The 19,433-nt window shown below is 36.9% G+C and overlaps 2 protein-coding genes across 2 annotated transcripts; one reads left to right on the forward strand and one right to left on the reverse strand.

Annotated features, from left to right (window-relative positions):
* The first annotated feature begins 714 nt into the window (after positions 1-714).
* fkbp2 (FKBP prolyl isomerase 2) lies at positions 715-4,131 on the forward strand. The gene is made up of 6 exons (XM_007244501.3): positions 715-840; positions 1,741-1,901; positions 2,467-2,579; positions 2,710-2,756; positions 3,306-3,341; positions 3,829-4,131. Exons 2-6 carry the CDS (start codon positions 1,743-1,745, stop codon positions 3,888-3,890), a joined length of 417 nt encoding a protein of 138 aa, XP_007244563.2. The 5' UTR covers positions 715-840; positions 1,741-1,742; the 3' UTR covers positions 3,891-4,131.
* Positions 4,132-4,136: 5 nt separating this feature from the next.
* On the reverse strand, positions 4,137-16,712 carry ppp1r14ba (protein phosphatase 1, regulatory (inhibitor) subunit 14Ba). The gene is made up of 4 exons (XM_007244502.4): positions 16,042-16,712; positions 6,751-6,834; positions 6,094-6,126; positions 4,137-5,247 (listed from the first exon to the last, which is right to left on the reverse strand). Exons 1-4 carry the CDS (start codon positions 16,231-16,233, stop codon positions 5,164-5,166), a joined length of 393 nt encoding a protein of 130 aa, XP_007244564.1. The 5' UTR covers positions 16,234-16,712; the 3' UTR covers positions 4,137-5,163.
* Positions 16,713-19,433: the final 2,721 nt, after the last annotated feature.

Genomic DNA, 19,433 nt, shown 5'->3' on the forward strand with positions numbered 1-19,433 from the left:
GCTCCACACTTAAGTGGAAATAGTGGTTGGTCCAAGTCCAGGTCCGGGGGTACCTCTCTGAAATTATTTTTTGCTATTTGGGATGTCTGCAGTACTGTGCTCTGTAGTTATTATAGAAAGCAGTGGAAAGTTTGCAGAGCGAAAGGCAGAAGGGGTGCAGCATGTTTTTTTTTTATAAGACAGTTTGATCACTTGATTCACTCAATGAGGAGCAGCTTAATTAAACCCAGTGACAGTGTTGAGCATCTACTGCTCTGTGATAAGGTTTATCATTGTAACGATGTAACGATGCAGCACAAAAAATATTGGAGTTAAAGTATTAAACTCATGAAAACGTATGTAGTGAAGTAAAAGTGGAAGTAGGAGAAAAATAATACTTCAGAAGATACAGATACAGCATTATAGTGCTATTTAAGTACAGTAGTGAAGTGCGGTAGTTCTACTTACATCTCTGCAGCTCACCAACTAGTCAACACATATTAGCAGTAATGCTAGCGTCTTTACTGCCTAAAACCCGTTTGCTGTGGAATATCATAAAACATATAGACAAGCATTTTTGCCTTTAAAGCAAAACTGTTTATTCTAATTTCTAAAATTACAGAAATATAATGGAAAAGCATTTATTTACTATTATTAATTTAAGATTTTAGCCGTATAGCTCCATTCACCCCATTCATTGAGGACTCCATCGCGGGCTCCCTCTAGCGGTTGTTAGTTATTTTCTGATATAACCAGGGAGATAGGAAATGGGCAGGCTTTATATTAACCGGGTCTGGTAGCGCCTTTCACGCTTTTCTGTTCAATAGAGCTTCTATCCTGTGCATCTGATTCCAGCTGGAGGTAATATAATCTAATGGGAAATACGATTTATCAAGTTCTTTGTTAGTAGAAGACTGATTAAATCACTAATCATTAATCTAGACATATGCATTGTAGTTAACTTACAGCATGTAGTTATAAACAACCAAGCTAGCTAGCTCTGGTAATGTTAGCTGTAGCTCAGTATAACACTGCTAGATATTGTTAGTCCAGGTCCAGAAAGTAAAGATCCATGCCAGCTTTGTTCCAGCTGCCTAGTATTAAGTTGAGGCCCAACAGATTATAGTTTGAGTTGGAACAAAATCGTGGAACGGATTTTTAGTTTCTGGTCCTGAACTATTCGTCTCTAGCTCGTTGTGTGCCCTGGCTACTCAGCCCATAAAAAAAGTTGAAAATAATTAAGCTTAGCAAGTGTTTTGTGAGAAATAAAAATAACCTACAGTTTTTCTCAGCTATGCTCTGAATTACTGAAGTGTTTATTTGGGCTTTAGTGAATATAAACGCGTTCTGTGCTCCTCTTGCTCAGGCCTGAATAGCCAAGCTCAATATTAGCTTACTCAGCTAACAAGCTAGCTATTATTATTATTATTGTATATATGTAACGTTAACTAGCTAGAGCTAGGTTAACTAACCACTAATTCGCAAGTTCTTTGTTTCTAATCTTAATCGAGTAATTCAAATATAACTAACCTCGGTCATATAAAGGAAACTGTTTAACCAGTTTAGGTAACCTAGCTTAGCTAGTTAATGTTTATACTGTGCTGAATGACACGTCAGTTAAAGAACACCTGATGTGTTCATTAACGTACCTGTATCTCTCCTTTATTTTTTTCTATATTTTAAATATTAGCTAGACGTATGAAGTCCAAATACAGCTGTTATTCACATTTTGAATCCTGTCCGTTTCTGTCCTGTCTACAGATATGAAGCTGTACATTTTGCTAGCTGTGACCCTGATCTCCCTCCTCACAGAGGTTGTACATGGGGCTGAGAAGAAAAAGCTCCAGATCGGGATCAAGAAAAGGGTGGACAACTGTCCTATCAAGTCTCGAAAAGGAGATGTTCTGAATATGCACTACACTGTAGGTGTATTCACTATATTACTTGTTTCTGTCCGGTTCTGTATTGCTTGATTTTAGTTTGCAGTAATTCATAAAAGTAGAGATACTCTGCACATGCTATTAAAGACTTAGCTTTATGTTATCCCTCAGCTCCTCCAGTGAACCTTGCCTAGTTTTGCAAAACATTCACACAAAGCAATCCGGACTGTTCTCCTACATAGTTCCCTGGTTTTAGAACACGCTACCTACTGCTACCAGAGCAGGATAAGAACCTCTTAAAGAACCTCCTAAAGTCAGAGCTCTTCAAAGAGTACTAACTCTCCCTGCCCCCTCTCTCTTCCTTTCTTTTTCTATCACAATATTATCTTTCTGGCCTCCTTCAGGCTCTGCCAAAATGTTTTTTTTCTCTTCATTATTTGTATGTCATTTTGGATATAATCATCTGCTAAATGCCATATCATTTCATGCAAATACACACAGCTATATGATTGAGAACATCAACTGAACATTTTTATTACTTGTTTTTCATAACGCTGTGTCATTGTTTCTTACCTACTGATTTTTTTTTTGCTTTGTTTGCCTTAAGGGAAAGCTGGAGGATGGCACAGAATTTGACAGCAGTATACCCAGGAATCAGCCCTTCACCTTTACTCTGGGTACTGGACAGGTCATTAAAGGCTGGGACCAGGGTCTTCTAGGGTGAGTTCAGTTATATTTCTGCTTGTGTGACTAGTTAAAGGTGAGAGATTGTACAAAGGTTCCAGAACAATGCAAAAAGGACATTAAACCAAGTTTTAATGTGTGTCTCATCTTTATTTCTTCTCTTAAGAATGTGTGAGGGAGAGAAGAGGAAGTTGGTCATTCCATCTGAGCTTGGTGAGTAAGCCTTGGGTGTCACTGTCCAACTGTGTGTTGATTTCTGTCCCTTTATCACCAGAACTGATGACCACTGGTCATGAAGGAATTATTGTTGTCCTGTTGTGATGGAGAAATGTTTAAAATATGGTGGTAGATAAACCATGAACTGATTACTTCCCTTTGTCGGAACCTAGAGTGGCAAAATGAGCATTAAGGACTAAGATCTCTGACTTAGCATCACAAATAACTTGTTGTAATAGTCTAATCAGACTTTCTAGTGCCTAGTTTGTTAGTGGAATGGCTCCAAGTACCAAGAACCAACATAGTCCAGGAAGAGTCTGATGATAATACAGACCTTAATACTATTTTCTTCACTCCATTTTGACCAACATAGTTAGTTGCAGGGTTCTGGGACTGTCTTTGGTTCTATGGCTACTGCCACGCCTTTTTTCATGTAATACATTGAAATCTAACTTTGACAACATTTCCGAGTTGATTTAGTGAATAGCATATTCATGCATTTCTAAAATTATTTTTGTTTCTTACTGTTGCTTTATGTATCTTCAGGTTATGGAGATAGAGGAGCCCCACCCAAAATTCCAGGTATGTAGTATTCTAGATGTAATCTCATTCTTAAGATTTTTTTTGGTGTGCAGATGTTGTATTACTCACTCACTCATCGTCAACCGCTTTATCCATTAAGGGTCGCAGGGGGCTGGAGCCTATCCCAGCCAGCATCGGACGGAAGATGTTGTATTATTTTTGTTAAATTTTATAAGTTTCTAGTAATCTAGTGCTTGCATCTAGTAATTAGAAATGCCTGAATTGGCCAGTTTGCAGTAATATGTAAAAGGTGTACAGATTTTGCAACCCGGGATTCTTCATAATGAAATCCCATCGAAATAAACCAAAAAGGCCATTTGACACATACAATACTTAAAAATGAAGTAGAAACATGTGTTAAGGCACAGAAATATGCTACTAAAATGTACAGGGTATTGGTCCTCCAGCACCAGGATTAAGATTTTGAAACTCTGTATACATGCAATGTTGTGTGCATTAATTTTTATATTTACTTTTTGTCCTCCAGGTGGAGCCACACTCATCTTTGAAGTAGAGCTGCTGAGCATCGAAAGAAGAGCTGATTTATAGTGACAGATAGATTTGCCTGTAAGTCTTAACAGATCTGAATCAGTGTGCTGCAATAGCAGTGTTTATCTACACTGTAAAAGCACTGAAGGTGGATTTGCTATTGCTGCTCTGGAGACTAGCAGTTTCAGGGGATTTGCTCAGTAGTATTTTGCAGATTTGGAAATGAATATTAAAAGGTGTACCTGTGCATTTGGATTAAGTCAACTTTAATTTTGCTGAAAATTAAACATATCTTCATGGACCCAGCATGTTTAGCACCATTCTTTATTTTCTTAAGAACCTTAGTACACATAATTGGTTGTGAGAGTGCATACAGTACAGTTATCATTCCAGCACATAGGGACTGTGTTTACTTCCTCATTGTCAGAAAGTTCATATTCAGTTGAATTGAATTGAATAAAGGTTTTATGTACAAAAATGTCTGGACGTTAAGACTTGATTTTTCATAGAGCAAGGCCTTACCACACATACTAGTGTCAATTTTAAATCTGGGTCCTTCATAGTCTTCACAACCTTCAAGTTCTTCATAACCTTCGGACTGCATACACGTAAGGATTTGTTTTTAAAAAATCTGATAAGAATGTAACAATTGATTGGCAAATTCACTCCCATGGTATTGCTACTGACTGACACTGACTTTATTAATCTAGAACTAAGTGCTAAAGCACGTTTCAATCTTGATCCGCATTTACTGTAAAAATCTACTGAATTAAAATGGTTCCAACACACAAATCCCCAGCATTCTTGTTTCCCTGTTTTCACATCAAAACACTTCAAAGTTAAAACAAAACCACTCACTTCATTGTCTCTAATAGCTGCCTTAGCCCATTCTGAAACAAGTGTTACTTGCTCTTGTGAAAACAACAAAAAAAGACATTAAGTGGAAACTACTTGGAGAAAAGGGAAAGAAAAAGAAGAGTCTTATCTAATCTTCTACTCAATTACAGATGCACCGAGCCATGTCCAATGGCACTTAGTGTTTTAGTGTACAAAACTGAAAAACATCAACCGCTCCACATTTCCTCTCCCTTACGTTTAAGCTAAAAAGGACACTACCACACTCTCTACGTTAATTATATATCCAGGAAACAGTACTGAAACAAAGTAAGACAGTTGGGGTGGTTAACCTGCAGCTGAGATAGGCTTGGCTGAACTCCTCGCTCGTCTTCGTTTTGACAGACAGACACTGTGGTGTAGTGGTAGGGTCTGTGTGCCCGCCTCCACCCCTCAGGGTTGGAGTAACAGGGTTGAGAGTGGGAGGAGCTGGTGGAGTTCACGGGGTGATGTCCCCCTTCTTCTGTGGAGTGCTGAGCTTCTGCATGCCTCGCACCTTTTCCAAAAGCGCTGCCACAAAGTCCTACAGGATATTAACAATGCATGAATTTAATCTGAATTATTGAAAACAGTTTTAGAATATTCATCAGTGAGAAAAATGTTTTTAATATTATAAATCTGAAATCATAATGTAATAAAACATGACATTTTAGAGGCTAGTTTAGAAATGGCCTAAAAATGACTTGGGGCTACAACCCCAGATCATAAAAGTTGTGACAGTATGGAAAAATGAATATAATTAACCCAGACAGACATAATTAACATAAGATATTTCATGATCAGTCTGGTCAACTTTAATTCATCTGTTAATATAAATCTCTTCCTTCATTTCAAGCCTGCAACACAGCTAGGATGGTGCAGCATTTACCGCTTTGTAATATTCCCATTCCTTTTCAAAGTGTTTCATGTGTTCCTCAGTTCTTCCTGCAAATATGTCTGTGTACAAGGGTGTACACCATTACAGGGTCATTAATGTCAGATTTTTTGTTTCAAATCTCCCCATACATTTTCTACTGGGGATAAGTAAGTACCTGTACCCCCCTGTCATTGTTTCTAATGTGTGCAGCATGTGGTTTTGCATTGTCTTGAAAAATAAATGGTCATTGCAGGAAAAGATGTTTTTAAACCAGCACAATGTTGCTCTAAGACCTTAATTTAATTTTCTGCATTTATGTTACCATTACAGAGGCGTACTGTTGACCAGACAAACAATTAAATATCTTTGGTTCATACTGTATTTGTATTTCTTCCATACTGTCATAACTATCTCACTCAAAGGAGATTACAGAATGCTTTTAAAAATTCAGCATGAAAGTATCAAGCTGACCAAACAAAAACAATATATAGGATAGTTTAAAAATGAACTTACATCATTAGGCTTATAACAGTCAACAAGCAGCATCTGGAAGGTAAGCACATTTAAAATGTCAGTTTGCATTAAATAATGTGATTATATCCCTCACAATCCCATCAGTGCTGCTCACTAATGATTTTGGGATACTAAGCTTTCCAAAACATCTTAGTTCAACATGTCTTAATTCAATGTATCTTGATTCAATGTGTCTTAGTTCAATATGACTGTATTAAGAATAACACATAATAAATGAGAATCATCAGTACTTGCAATTTTCTCATTTAATTAAAATGGACTTTTTTATCCAAAATTGTATCCAATAAATCTTGTAGAAATGAAAATGAGTCATGTTTTTCACAATTTTGAAGGAATTTAGCAGGTACCACACAGTGTTTATAGTATGTGGGGTGAGGGAGACCAGTAGTCTTCTGAGGTGCTTCTATGATTTGAGTTTTGTAAATGGTGCTCAGCTTCCCGGCAGTTCCATTTTCATTACAATGGAGAAAGAGCACCATGACCAAAAGACACAAAGGTTAATCTGTACACACCCTTTATCCAGCACTAATGTCATGGTTGGTTTAATGGCAAACTACACTTGAAAAGATTTAAAATGTCAAAACACCACTATAGTATGTATATTAACACATAGAGGAAAAACTGTAGTATATGAACCTTCACTCTGATGGCTCTCTCCACATCACTGGGTAGATCCAGTAGCTCATCCACATCAATCTCCAGTTCAGGAACTTCATCTTCCTGTAGCACAAACACAAAATTACAGACAATTACAGTCTTTTCAATAATTGACTACAGTATTTCTTTTTACACTTATTAAGTGCATGTTTTCCATATCAGTAGTACACACTTGTATAAAAACATTCACCAGCAGTTTGAAAATGCAAATGTATTTCAGAGGCATGAGAAAAGGATTTGAATAAACATTTGCGTTCATAAAGCTCAGATGTAATGGGTTTTCTCTCTTCTTATTGTGCAAACAAAGGCTACTGAAGTACCAACAACCCGAGTATAGTCTTTTTAGGAGTCAGAATATATTAATATTGTACTGTAATATTATGTTGTGCAATTAAGTATCGATTCTCAAAAACAGTACTGACTGGTTTTAAATTAAAACGTGTTATGTTCAATCCCTGATAGCTAGATTTAAGTGTTGTTCCAATTTTATAAATATTTTCTTATACTGACATCTTTTTTTTATTTGATTTAAACAATATATAGTCTTGCTTACAGTATTGCAGTTTATTAAATCATAAGCCCTGTATCATGATACATACTGTATCGCCAAGCTCTTGCAAATACAAAGCCCTACAATTCATAGTGAACAGTAGTGGTTTCTAAACAAAAGTGTCCTGATCTCTAAGCCAGGTCAACATTCTTATCATAGGTATTTCTTCCCCTAGTTTCAGGTGTGTTAGGAGCTGGATCAAACAAAGTGATTTTTCTCCAACTACATGTTATTTAGTAATTGCTAATATTTAAAGAAGTTTTTTTTTTCTAGTCAGTTTGACATTTAAAATAAGTGATTCATTCTCTTCTTATAAAACAGGTTGGTAAACTGTTTGGTTACTAATGCAACATTTGGAAGGACTGCTAGACTTGGAATGTGAATCCACAGCGTGGCAAGCAAGCTAGGGGTGGGTGATGTGATAAAAATATATCTCAATATATTGTCCTGTTACACAATCATTGCAATGCAGAACCATGCAATGCAGAAAACTCCCATTGACATGCTGTTCTGAACTACAGTGCAGTGATACATATTCAAAAATATGAGTAAATAGAAATAAGGACACAAATAGACATACAATATGTAGATGATTATAATAGCTCCAGTCCTGAACTGTTACATTTCACCAGTTCTAAACTACTATAAAGCTGTTATGGTTGATCTGGTATGTTGAAGGTGAAGGGATAGTAAATCTACTGAGTTTATTTTACAGTGTGGTTCATCTGGGTTTAAAGAGACACTGTACATGCTGCTCAATTTTATTCAAAAGAAATAAAGCAGTATTGCTTAAAATAATGAGTCCCTAAAAGCAATTTTTTTTTTTTTCAACATTTGGGAACCATATTGTTTCATTTTGGAATTTAATTTAAATTGTTTGTTTGTTTGTTTTTTTAATCATGCAATCCAAAATGCAAGTGTAGAGACATGAAACTCAACAGGTAGTACCCAGTAGACACATAACATGGGGCAACATAGCACAGCAGAATGTATTTTGGCCTATTTGGGCATTTGGACAAAGTAGTAGTATATCTACTAAGAAACTCTTTCAAATTGTGAAGAACAATTCATATTTTAAAGGCTACATTCAAACAGCAGTTGAAAGCGTCTCAAATCAAATTTCCTAAGCAAATCTGTTCACACTATCTTTGTAATGTGTCACATATCACATAACAGTCTGCTCTGAGAGTAATGCTTCATATGAAGTTTCGGTTTCATCCTCACCAGAAGTTCAGGCTGACAGCTGGGCTTATCACCGAGAATTAGTTCGAGCTCACTGTAAAAATGAAACGTTATTCAGCCACTTCCACTTTTTTTGTTTGTGTTCTTTGTATAACCGTTGTTTTTAAGCGTTTTTTTTTTTTTTTTTCTCACCGACGCTGCAGCAGTGCCCTCCTGTGGGTGCATTTGCCATTTCATTTGAAACACTGACTGGTTGTGATATTATTGGAACAGAGACATAAGTCCAAGAACTAATAAGGTGGCTCTGCAGCCCACCAATAAAAAAAACGTATTTACTGCTGTTTTCTCTTTTCCTCTATACTCACATCCTTTTTTTTACTTACAGACCTTTTTCTTCTCCTAGAGAAAAAAAACTCACATTAATTCAGATCTCGCTGTTCAGACACTGTTGCCAATTGGAAATGTATCCTATTACAATTTCCAGCTCAAATTGTAACTGAAAATATCAGATTCAATTTGTTTTTGCCATTAATATGCCACACAAATGACACATTTGTGCTACATACAACTAGGCCTGTCACAATAATTGCAATATTGATTTATCGTACAGTAAATGAACATGACCTCAATCATTTTTGAAAATCGATATTGTCTATGATATTGTCTATTGCGTTTATTTGTATGTTTGTTCACACACAGTATATAACAGTGATCAGTATTTTAGTCAGTCATGCTTCAATAACTGTGACTCTAAACACACAGAGTGGACTAAAATTGGTGAAGAAATAAGTATATAATTCCCAAACTAATTATATTAAATGTTTAGTTCTATTTTTTTTTCTGTCTTTAAAAAGTGCATAATTGTTTTTTATGCTGTTCTGTTATCATTATGTCAGTGGTATTTAATAGTGTTAAAATTACAAAAATATCATGTATCGCAATAATTTCTGGGACAATATATCGTCCACAAAAAATTCTAATAGTGACAGGCCTACATACAACATAATAGAACAGACACTTGACAACTTCAGAGCACTTATTTGGAATGAGATTCAGATAATCAATGCATTTCTTTAGCAAGAGTTACACAATACAGTCTTTAAGCTAAGAAACTTTGTAATATTAAAGTCGGAAATAGTCGGGGTTTTCACTTATTCCAAAGTTTAAAGCTCAATTTGTATTTAACTGATAGCCTGACCAACATTTTTTTTGTATGTTGCCAAAATGATGCCAGTCTGGTGATGATTTGTGTTTGGAATTTTTGCTATTGTTATTACTGCTTGCAATATGTTGGTAATGTTTTCTAGTATTGTGTCTTCTAGTACTGTGCTGTGTGGGGGGTTTTCTTTTCTTCTTCATGAAAAGTACATCAACACATGTCACACTAAACTGGACTCAGTCTATTGTGTACATATCCGTGACTAAGGAGATTCTCTGAGGTCTTTGTCCCTGGTTTCCTCCCACATGTCCCTTTTCTCAACAGGATGTGCTGAACCCCCTGGGTCTATGCATGTGCGAGAGACGATAACTGTAGTTAACTTCCTGTCAACACATACAGAACACAATGTGCTGAGTGTGTTTTGGTCTTTCTCTAAACACAGCCGACAATCACGTTCTCAGACTCACTGATGGAACAGAGAGGCTCTCTCTCTTCACAGTGGCTGGAGAAATGATGGGAATGGTGTAGGCAGGACGCCGACGCCTCAGTTCCAGCGCACGTGACTGAAGCCACTATTCACTCACCATTTCCTCCATTTCTGCCCTTCACTCTCACTGCTGAATCTGCATATTCAGTAAAATCTGTGCTGCTTCCTCTCTCTCTGCTTCACCATCTCACAGTTTTCAAGGACAGCTGTCACTGCACCTGGTCTTAAATCAGCCTCACTCCCCATCTCTCTCACACACAGTCCATTTTCTCCCGCTGTGTTACTGGGCATGCTCAGCCTTTTCAGTCTGGGCAGAAATCTAGAAATCTAATCATCATATATTCTTCCATATAATTTGATAATGATAATTATAGCTAATTATGTAGATTCTGAACAGTCTGAAGAGTATTTTGGAATACAGAATGCTAAAGGCTTATTCTGGCTGCTCTGCTCCACATCTGGTACATCCCATTCACGTACCCCATCCGATAATAAAAAATAAAAAAATAAATCTACATTTGCCTGGTCTGAGATTAATAAAGTTTGAATGATATATAAGATTAACACCTAATGGAATTTTGGGTAAAATGGTTGGTTTGTTGGTAGGACAATGTTATCTGTGGTTGTGTCCATCCTCTCAACTAAAGGGGTTGGACAGCTGTTGTAGCCCATCAACTAACATTGAGAAGGTCATAAATAAATAGCAATTTATACAGACAACCAGAATTAGACAAGATTGGAATAGCCCAGTTCCGACATACATTATGCATTAGAACAATTTACTATTTCGACAAACCAGTGTAACCTGATACTTTTAAAGTAGGACTTTTAAATTGACTTTAATTTACTTTTTATTCTATCCGTTCTCCAGCAGTATTAGCATTAGCTGCCAGTCACGCTAAACGGTAGCTCTTTTGCCATTAAGAGGTGAGTATTATCGCCCTGTAGTCCCAGGTAGCACTGCTGGAGCAGAATTAGCATTAGCCGCTATCTCTTTTGTTGTTCAGAGGTAAGTATTATCTGCTAGTATTAGCGCTGCTAATGCTAATGCTGCTGCACCCAGCCTTAGTATAAATCAGGAAATCTAAGGTTACTCTAAATAAACGGAAGCACTTTACTCACCCAAATAAACAGGAAAGAATTATGTGTAGATAAACATCCAGTGCTCGTTTTTTTTTTTTTTTTTTTTTTAAGAATTACAGTTTTTTACTGAACTTAACTTTACAGGTCTCACCTCCTAGCGGTGAGATTTGCTGAATTAAAAGAAAAACATGGCTACACTACTATATCTTACAATGAGCCTTCTATGACACAGTTGTCCTAGTACATGTGTGGCACTGGGGGTAAATGAGGATCAATATGGCACCCACTATCAGACCTCTTTGAACTGTAAAAATAATTAATTTCACCCTGCTGAGAGGATGCTAGACACTGTGGGTGGCTATGATAACACCTTGAAATCTAAACAGGTGTGGGTGTTCTCAAGCTGTCCCCTGAGGTAACACTTCATGATTAATTTATATACTGCTATTCCCTGTTTGTCAGTGAATAAATAAGTATTTTAACACCCAACATACAGATGCAAAAACTGTTAACAACTAATGCTAATACCGAATACCAGATTCCAAAACAGCACAATGCAATGATTATCATCAGTACTGGAGAATCCCCAGGCCTAGTTCAGTGTACAGAGTACTGTCAGAGAGCTTCCGAGCTGGAATCTTGTGCTGTGTTTTAAATAAGCATGCGAGTGTGGCGTGTGTGCAGGCGTCTGTGTAATCGCAGTCACTGAGCAAGCAGAACTGTGACAGTATGGGAGCAGGCTTGAGTTATGAAAGAATTCACACTGACCCATATTGCTCTGCGGCAATGCTACACTGAGCAGGCCTAGGTTGCCTTGCCCAGGGCTGCATACAGCACACAGCTTAATGGAGCAGAGAGCACAGAGATGGATGCTGCCATTTGCTCTTAATATGCAGCATGCAAAAGTCTGTCTTTAATCACTACACCCATCAATAGCCCTAAAGCTTATTTATGGGAATGCTCAAGCAGGAGGATATTAAGCACAAAGTACTACATATTGGATTACACTATAGCATTAACATCTGGATTAACATTAGGACCTTTACCAAAGCACCACTGAAATTAAAGGTAATTAGAAATAATATGGCTCATAACAGTATAGAGATATTACTAAGAGCATAAAGCAGCCATAGATTCTTAAAGCCATTTAATCTGCTGCACCACTAAAAGGGCATCTGAGTCATACTCCAGTCTACTGCACTAATATGAGGAAGAAAAAAATTAGTAGGCCAAAAAACTATTAGCTAACTGAGGCCTTCTTCCAAACCATTAAGAGAAAGAGTTTTTTTTCATGAATGCTTGTCGAAATCTCTCAGAAAATACACAGTGCATTGTCTCATGCATTGTTATCCATTCAGACAGGCTAGTTTTGACTTTCAATTTGAGCTGAGGGCTGCTGTGATGCAACATGTTCTTTCTAGCAGTCAAACCTAATTGGAGAACAAACATTTCTGGGACAGGGGCAATTTCATGGTCAACTTCCTCTGTCGGCGCACATTAATATTAGATTTTTTTCTATTAAACAATAAAACTACAGGTGCATAATATTTAGGCTCAGTTAAAAGGTTGTAAAACTGTGGAAATATCTGCTGCATGCACTGAAATTTTAAGAATTAAAATCTTAAAAAAATTCCACCTGCTTTTTATTGCAATATATTTTACAGGTGCATTGTCTTTTTGCAGGATTTCATTCATTTTATATCTACATAAATTGAATAGCCTAAACGTATTTTCTCTTGATTTTCAAAGAAAAAGCGATTATAAAACTACAATTTACAAAATATTTCTCGAATAGTTCCAAGTTTCCTAAAGTTACTATTCTAGTCTTATATTATTTGTATTTTAATTAAACACTGGCCATTAAACATTTGGAAATAGCCAGTTTGTAAAGAGGTAGTAAACTGATAAATACAATTATGATAAACATGTAAGTGAAGCGAAATATGAATTTATGCCGCTCCTACTCAATACATATGATTTACAAAAAATGAACCAATATTCTGTATAATTTATAAATTCTTTACATTTAATTGGCAGAACTCCAAAAGTCTTTTTGCCATTTTTGGACAAATAAGTTTGATTACCAAAATTCTGTTCTCTTGTGTTTCCAGATATCTTAATAGGCATACTACATTGAACATAAACAATGATCAAACATCCTGTCATGCTTAGCTTGCTAATATGACATGTAACATGTGTGTAAGTGTGTGTATGGCATGGTTAAAAAATTCTTAAAACCACCGTTTTAAAAGTCCATCAGGTGGATTCTGAGCCTTCCTAACAAGCCATACATGCAGGTGCTGTCCAAACCACAGTGCTGATCACCTAACCCTTCTCCAGGAGACCTACCCACCTTTAGACTTTAGCTCCAACCCCAGTCTAAAGCACCTGCCCTCAGATGTTCCTGATTAGATTAAATGGTGTTAGATTTGGGTGGATAGTGAAACCTGTTCCCTCCTTCAGGAGTTGGATGTCCAAGATGAGTGAGGGAACAGTGAACACTGCTTTCCAAATAAAACACCCGATACTTACCTGAAGCTAGGTGTCCAGAGAGCAGACGGAACACATCAGCTCAGTTTCTTTTTCCAAACCTAGTGCTGGATCTCCCCATGCCCTGCACATTTTTAGTGGTTTCTCTACTTTTAACACACCCACTGCGACTCTGAAAGGACTTGTTAAAGCGACAGCCCTTCAGTTTTAGGGATTTGGTGATATGGAGACCTCTCTGATGAGAATGTGTAATTCTGTAATTGCAAACAACATGGGAAAAAGTATTTTTAATGCAGCTTAGTGTAAACATGTTGCTACACAAAATTCTGTTTTTATGCCTATTTTATTCCTGACATGCTGTCAAACTCTACCAAAACCTGCCAGACCACTATTTTTGTTTTTAGAATTAATATAATAGACACTGCAGGGATGGTTGCGCCAGGTCACTGATACCTAGGCCTGTCACGATAACAATTTATTGTGGACTATATATTGTTTCAGAACTTATTGTGAAAAAACATTGTCATATTAAGACCATTAAATGCCACTGACATAATGATAACAGAACAGCATAACAAAGCAAATATTTATTAAAGTGAACAGAATTTTCAGTTATCATAGTTAATGTATAGTTTGTTTTGTTCACACTGTATTGTGTATGGGTCCACAGTTAGTAAAGCATTGATCATTGCAATGTCTGTGTAAAACACTGATGACTTTTATATACAGCTATTTAAAAAATGTAAGGCCACTTAAAATTATGAGTTTCTTTGATTTTACTAAATTAAAAAACCTCTAGAAAAAAATTAAGAGCAAGATGGATGATCACAAGCCATCAAACCAAGCTGAACTGCTTACATTTTTGCACCAGTAGTCTAAAATCAGTGTATAAGGCTGGTGGAGGAGAACATGCCAAGACGCATGAAAACTGTGATTAAAAACCAGGGTTTTTCCACCAAATAATGATTTCTGAACTCCTAAAACTTTATGAATTTGAACTTGTTTTCTTTGCATTATTTAAGGCTTAAAAGCACTACATCTATTTATTATTTCAGCCATTTCTTATTTTCTGCAAATAAATGCTCTAAATTACTATTTTTATTTGGAATTTGGGAGAAATGTTGTCAGTAGTTTATAGAATAAAACAACATTGTTCATTTTAATCAAACATATAAACAGCAAAATCTGAGAAACTGATTCAGAAACTGAAGGTTTCTTCATTTTTTTTCAGAGATGTATATGTGAACAAGCACACAAATAGACACAATAGACAATATTGCGATTATCAAATATTATTAAGTCATGTCCATTTATTGTACAATAAATTGATTGATTGATCTGATTGATCTGATTAGTTGAATGTTTCGGGTGAAGGAAAAGCAGGACCAGGTTTATGAAACAAAGTGCACTTACTAAATACCACAGCATTGAGACACAGGCCTACCACGACTCGCTTTCAGACAGATAAACCCTATTTCTCAACAAACTCATGCTCTTTAGCGGGAGACAACAATCTGGTTCAGAGTTATTGGCCCATGAGGTTCACTAACTCCAGCATGCTTTGCATGTCTGAACAGATGACATCATCTCAGTGGCTAAACTGAGGGATGTCTTGGATCCCTGAGGGCAAGCCAACAAAAGGCTTAGAAAATCTCCTCACAACCTTGCTGCCTTGTATGCAGGCAACAGAGGAAGGAGCCTAACTCTTAAGATAAAAATGAGAAAAGAGGCCACTTAAGAGCAGTTTAAATGGAGAGGAACATTTCTGCAGGCAAAAATAAATCTGTCAGATTATATTAGGCTTATAGTAAGCTGTGACTAGGCTGAAACTGGGCTACTGAAGCGACAGAAAAAGATGCAGTCTAATATTATAAAGCTCACCGCTTTGTGAAGTACAGGCTACAGATATTTATTTTTTTTGTCTAAGAGAGCTTTAAGCTTCAGGTAGAGTCCATTGTCCTATTGTCCATACTCATGCTATCACCTGCACAGTCACCTTACTTATAGCTAGCTAGGTACATTTACGGCTTTGTCTGGAGTTGAATCATGCCACGCCCTTCTTCTACAGGGCTCCATCTATTTATCTTTAGCTAATTTTGCTAAAGCTTCCCAACAGCGTACAAATGTGACAGTGAGCGTTAAATATATAGACATTATTAGCTGTTAAAGACATGTAAAGAAATGTAGCGAGACAGCATGACAAATGTAACAAGACACGACCGACACAAAGCTTACTGACAAAGGGTTTCTTCTTTCTCCTCACCTACAACAAAGGAATGACAGACAGTAACGTTAAGTCTAACAAAAGTGGTGTCTTACCTCGCAGTCGTACAAATTCATTAACTGGCTAACTATCCACTCCTCCAGGTTCAGTCGCCTCCTCAGCTCTTTTCTGTCATATTTCACGGTCACTCGCCCTTGTTTCTGTGGAACTTCTTCCTCGGTGCCGGGAGGGGTTTGGAAATAGACCCGGGGTTGAGGTGTCGACTCCGGACTTGTCACCGCCGCCATTGTCCAGTAATTTGATTTAATAATACAAAAAAAGGAAGCTTAAAAAATAATAATGTTAGTTAAGTGTCTCTTACAGGAGAAATCCCTCCTCACAGCATCAATTCAAATGCAGTGCCAGACTAGCTACTCATGCCCTGCCATGTGGAGCTCCACTGCATCCTGCAAATGCCCTCCTCATCTCCTTTTTTTATTTTTTATTTCTATCTAGCAGTCGTTTTTTCCCCAATTGTGGGTGTGCTGTACGGGCGTCTGCTAATGCGGCTCCAGCTCCAGGCAGCTAACTGATTTAAAAATGAATAAAAAATGAAAGAAAGGATTAATAAGACAAAGTAGCCCTGCTATGTAACACATCAAAGTCCATCTTCCTGGCTCCGGCTATCAATTGTCTGCACACAGGTTGTGGGCGCCTCCATGTGACCGACCACACAGTTCTTACACAGGCTCCATATTTTGCATTCATGTATTCTCTTTTGTAGAAATAAATTAACACTAATTTAAATTATACATATCCACACACAGAACGCATTAGGAGCCTTACTGCTGTTAAATATAAAAACACCGCCCTGATATTATAATATTCCCCAAGCCACATCACCGCGTCCTCCCCCCTCAGCTTCATTTGGACTATTCCGCCAAATCACATCTCTCCTCCTTACCGGTACGCAGCCATGACACCCAGCTGAGCTCTGGGCCTGCTATATTCCCTTTCTTAGAATTAATCTAACATCTTAGTAGGCTGAGCTCTTCAAAAGCACATTTGTAACTGGATTTTTTTTGGTCTGTGGAGAGCTTGCTGTATATGTATATATTTATATGTTCATGTTTCTCATGGATGGGATGTGTTATCATATTCCTGTTTAAAAATATATATATAAGAAATGGTAATACAGCTCTGATAAAAAAAAATAAGAGACCACTTCAGTTTCTGAATCAGTTTTAGATTTTGCTATTTATAGGTATATGTTTGAGTAAAATGAATAATGTTGTTTTATTCTCTAAACTACAGACACAATTTCTCCCAAATTCCAAATAAAAATATTGTAATTTAGAGCATTTATTTGCAGAAAATAAAAAATGGCTGAAATAACAAAAAAAGTTGCAGAGCTTTTAGACCTCAAATAATGCAAGGAAAACAAGTTCATATTCATACAGTTTAAGAGCTTGGTTTGATGGCTTGTGATCATCAGTCTTCCTCTTGATTATATTCCAAAGGTTTTTAATTTGGTAAAATCAAAGTCAACTCATAATTTATTTTTTTTCCAGAGCTGTAGATTAGGATTGGTTCATGGCAAAGGAATCATGTTTTTTAGGCAATGTTTCTCAATACTAGTCAGTTCAGGTTAGTGCCCCCCTGTCTTGCACATTTTAGAGGCTTCCCTGCTTTGTGGGAAAGAAATAATGAAGTCTTTTTTATGTGCTGCACCATTACACATTACAATTATAAAAATGTTACTAATCATTCCAAACCTGCATTATCACTGTCAGAGCGGTAGGTCCCACTGTCACTGGGCTTATGATGAAGCTGCCTCAACAGTAAATGATGAAGCTGCTTTATAAGAAGGCCACACTGCTCTATTCACTTTTGCTTTATTCACTTTTGACTGCCTTCTGTAATAACTACATAAAACTTCAAAAACTTCAAAATTTCAGTACTTGAGTAGTACATTTTAAAAAATACACTACTTGCAATATTAAGTACAAACCGTTGAATACATTAGTACTTTCACATAATAGCATATCCTGGTCCTGGTGCCCCCACCCTGCTCTGAACATTTTAAAGTATTGCCTGCTTTAACACACCCAACTGCATTGAAAGGGCAGAAAGGGCATTCTAGGGGGGTAATGAGCTGTGTTAATGAGCTGGATAGTTAAATCGTGTGCTGGGAGAGGGGGGCCTTACAGCCACACGTGTGTAGGGCAGGGGAGGCCAACCCAGGACCAGAATTGAGGAGCCCTGCACTAGAAGTAATGGGGTAGATGGCGCCATCTACCCACCCAGAGAAAGCAAGGCCAATTGTGCTCTGATTGTACTCTGCTGCTGATGGCAAACAGCATGGCCCTGGATTTGAACTTGGAGCGTAGTGATAGTGCCTTTAGCCCTCTAGACCAGTCAACCCCTTACAGCCCTGGTCATTTAAAGTGATTTTTAAGTGGTGGATGTAAACAGTACAGTATACCCACAGTTGTGTTTCATCACAATGTAAACATGATACATACTTGCTGTAGATCCAAAAAAACCCATACATTTTTTCTAATATAAAGTTGAGTATATCGTTCCTGAGGTACTGTGATGATTAAGCTACATTATATTTATTACTCTGGTAATTGTGTAGCACATCTTTACACTACAACATTGGTGTAGCTTTATGTTAAATGAACCAATATAAATGGTTCATAATGATCTAAGGTAAGGTTTTTTATATATTGTCCTTCATGCATACATAATATGGTAGATGGATACAGTACATTTACTTACTTTCATGATTATTGACAATGATTTTTTGGAAAAACTTTGGGTACCAGACAGCTGTATATTTGTGGTCAGAACAGATGATGGCTGTTTTCTAATTTAATTGCAGAGAGTTCAGAGTTACTTGTGCAGTAAGTGATGCCTGTCAATGGGTGCTACAATTGCTTTGTTAGGCTCTCTAAGGTTAATGGTCATTTTGATTCCTCCACTTTCTTCTGGGTTACAAAAATAGGTGAAAATATTGTGGAAAGGCATTAATGGCATCTCAATGACACTAGGTCCATTGTGAGGAGATAATTCACTTTTTGGTTTTAGCTGGGTCTACACAGCTGACACAGTTAAATTACACTCTCACATGGCTTTGCACATTCATCATTTGTGGTTATTGTAATAGTTTCAGCAAATGTGGTTGGTTTGTAGTAGGCTCTCCTTAATATAAGAATTACCACTTGCATAATGAGTTAGTTGATCTCTCTAATCATGTTTTCTGTACTGGTGAAGTCACATGTGTGTTTGCATGAACTTATACATCTGATAACTGCATAAAATATATATATATATATTTTTCAATAATTCAAACAATTACTTTACGTACACCTAGTTAGTCAGATTAATGGGAAAACTGTAGGTTTACACAGCGAATTAGGCAGGAATCAGATTTCCTTTTAACCATCAAACAATCTCACAAAAGCATGTGACAATTACTTTAAACTTCTTGCTGCAGCTTTTT

The sequence above is a fragment of the Astyanax mexicanus genome, chromosome 17, assembly GCF_023375975.1.
Source record: "Astyanax mexicanus isolate ESR-SI-001 chromosome 17, AstMex3_surface, whole genome shotgun sequence".
NCBI lineage: Eukaryota > Metazoa > Chordata > Actinopteri > Characiformes > Acestrorhamphidae > Astyanax > Astyanax mexicanus.

Excerpts from the sequence above, each read along its gene's own strand:
- fkbp2 (XM_007244501.3), top strand. The coding sequence starts at position 1,743 with ATGAAGCTGTACATTTTGCTAGCTGTGACCCTGATCTCCCTCCTCACA. Across the intron at positions 1,902-2,466 it reads TTCTGAATATGCACTACACT|GGAAAGCTGGAGGATGGCAC; the intron begins GTAGGTGTATTC and ends GTTTGCCTTAAG. Across the intron at positions 2,580-2,709 it reads TGGGACCAGGGTCTTCTAGG|AATGTGTGAGGGAGAGAAGA; the intron begins GTGAGTTCAGTT and ends TCTTCTCTTAAG.
- ppp1r14ba (XM_007244502.4), bottom strand. The coding sequence starts at position 16,233 with ATGGCGGCGGTGACAAGTCCGGAGTCGACACCTCAACCCCGGGTCTAT. Across the intron at positions 6,127-6,750 it reads AGAGAGCCATCAGAGTGAAG|ATGCTGCTTGTTGACTGTTA; the intron begins GTTCATATACTA and ends CTTACCTTCCAG. Across the intron at positions 5,248-6,093 it reads ACTGTTATAAGCCTAATGAT|GACTTTGTGGCAGCGCTTTT; the intron begins GTAAGTTCATTT and ends AATATCCTGTAG.